General features: G+C 36.0%; 1 protein-coding gene across 1 annotated transcript; it reads left to right on the top strand.

Annotated features, from left to right (window-relative positions):
- Positions 1-847: 847 nt before the first annotated feature.
- On the top strand, positions 848-1,724 carry LOC133338831 (serine protease snake-like; the record flags this gene model as incomplete). Its single annotated transcript, XM_061546938.1, has 4 exons — positions 848-963; positions 1,032-1,267; positions 1,328-1,485; positions 1,548-1,724. Coding segments are annotated over 4 exons (687 nt in total), but the record flags the coding sequence as incomplete, so codon positions are not given.
- Between the last annotated feature and the right edge of the window lie 405 nt (positions 1,725-2,129).

The raw sequence follows: 2,129 nt of genomic DNA, 5'->3' as shown, positions 1-2,129 counted from the left end.
TGGGGCATTTTCATTCATCCGCACATGGCCTAGCCACCGTAGTCGCTGCAGCTCAATACGACTGACTATGTCGATGTCCGCGTGTAAATTGTAAAGCTCGTGGTTCATTCGACGCCGATATTCACCGTCGACGCAGATCGGCCCGTAGATCTTTCGGAGAATTTTTCTCTCAAACACCCCAAGAGCTGCCTCATCTGCTTGCGCAAGTACCTATGCTTCTGATCCATATAATAGCATGGGTAGTATCAGTGTCTTGTAAAGTGTGAGTTTGGTCTGGCGGGAGGTGGCCTTGTCTCTAAACTGCTTACTTAGACCATAGTAGCATCTGTTGGCCATCACAATCCTTCTCCGAATTTCAAAACTGATGTCATTCGTTTTATTTATGGCGGTACCAAGGTGTATAAAGTCTTTAACTACCTCGAAGCTGTAGTTCTCAAGTTCCACATCTAAGTGTTTACACTCTCATTAAAAAGTACTGAAATTTGTATTTGGTGTACATTATGGTTTACAAAATCGGCTTGTAGATATGTCGGTATATGTCCACTTTTTGGTATGTTCCCTATATTTTCATTTCAAGTACCTGTCAGTATTTCTATGTACCAAGTACCTGTCAGTATTACGTTTTTTCACTAGTTTTTTTATAGTTTCCGATTATTTACGGTTTCGATTATTACAGAAATAGCTTAGTTTTATTTAAGTATATTTTATTTATTCCAACTCTTGCAGATTGTACACATCCACAGTATGAAATTTTTAATGGTTTTCAAACTGTTTATCGGGAATTTCCATATATGGTTTGTCACTTAAAAATTTGGAACATGCACATTAATAATTCGTTATTATAAAGGCAGCATTAGGTTGGGATTCAGCGTTTGCGGAGGGAAGTTATGATTATAAATGCGGTGGAGTTTTAGTATGGGATAACTATGTTCTGACAGCTGCGCATTGTGCTATACTCACTGGGTAAGCCGACAAAATTCGAAATATATTTGACAAGCTTGTACAATTTTTTTCTTCCTAAATATTATCAGAATACCACCAAGTGTAGTGCTTGTGGGCGGTACAAATTTGACAGATTCCAAAAACAAACCCATAAAAGTTGCCCAAGTCATCCAACATCCAATGTATAACCCGAAACTGCCATATCACGATATTGCTTTGATAAAACTGAAAAAAAGTGCAATCGAAAATCGCCTCTGTATATGGACTCTGTACGAAATGGACGATCTTAATGTCACAACTGTTGGTTATGGTCATATTATGTTTGGTAATTATACTTAAACTAACATAATGTTATGATAATTTTCTAAAATTCGTTCTCCCATAGGCGGTCCACCTTCTGAAAGTCTTTTAAAGACTCATCTAACAATAGTGCCAAATAAAGATTGCACTACCCAATACATGGGGGATGAATCTTTACCTCTAGGCATTTTGGACAGTCAATTGTGTGCTAAAGATTTCGTAAGGCGAAGTGATACATGCCAGGTAATTAATTAATGAATTATTAAGTGTTTTAAAATATATTCTTCTCAAAATGTTCTTTTTAGGCCGATTCTGGCGGACCCCTTATTTTGCGTTCTAAAAATTATATGGGATATGAAAGAGCATTTGTAGTTGGCATAACAGCATTTGGTGATGAGTGTGGCTTTGGCAAGGCGCCAGGCGTATATACTAGAGTTTCGGAATATATTGACTGGATTGAATCAATTATATTTCAAACATAATACTAATAAAACTTTCTGTTATTTTAATAATTGTTATATAAAATAATGTTATTTTAGTATGAAGTCCAAACGTTGCGAAAAAAATCTCTGAAGATCAAATCTTTGTGGATACATACAAAGATAACATTTCCTCCTTGTGTACTAATATCCGAAACGAAACCGAAAATGAGGATAAATGTTTTAAAATGCCAAAAGGTGCTGGGTAAATCTCTGAAAATATCGAAAAATGGGTCGGTACCTTTATATGATGCAAAATTATTATCCGTGAAAAAGTAACAATGTATGATGTTTACAGACAGGCAACAGGATGCCACAGGATGGAGATGCCATAAAGTATATTAACAGCATATTTCTGTACAATTTGAATCCAATGAAATCGAACGAATTACAGTCGTTTATTCTGTA

Source organism: Musca vetustissima, unplaced genomic scaffold (genome assembly GCF_032173495.1).
Source record: "Musca vetustissima isolate MV318-11 ecotype Yass unplaced genomic scaffold, APGP_CSIRO_Mvet_v1 utg266573, whole genome shotgun sequence".
Lineage (NCBI taxonomy): Eukaryota > Metazoa > Arthropoda > Insecta > Diptera > Muscidae > Musca > Musca vetustissima.
The sequence above is the reverse complement of the archived record's forward strand: the minus strand, read 5'-3'. Positions and strand labels throughout refer to the sequence as shown.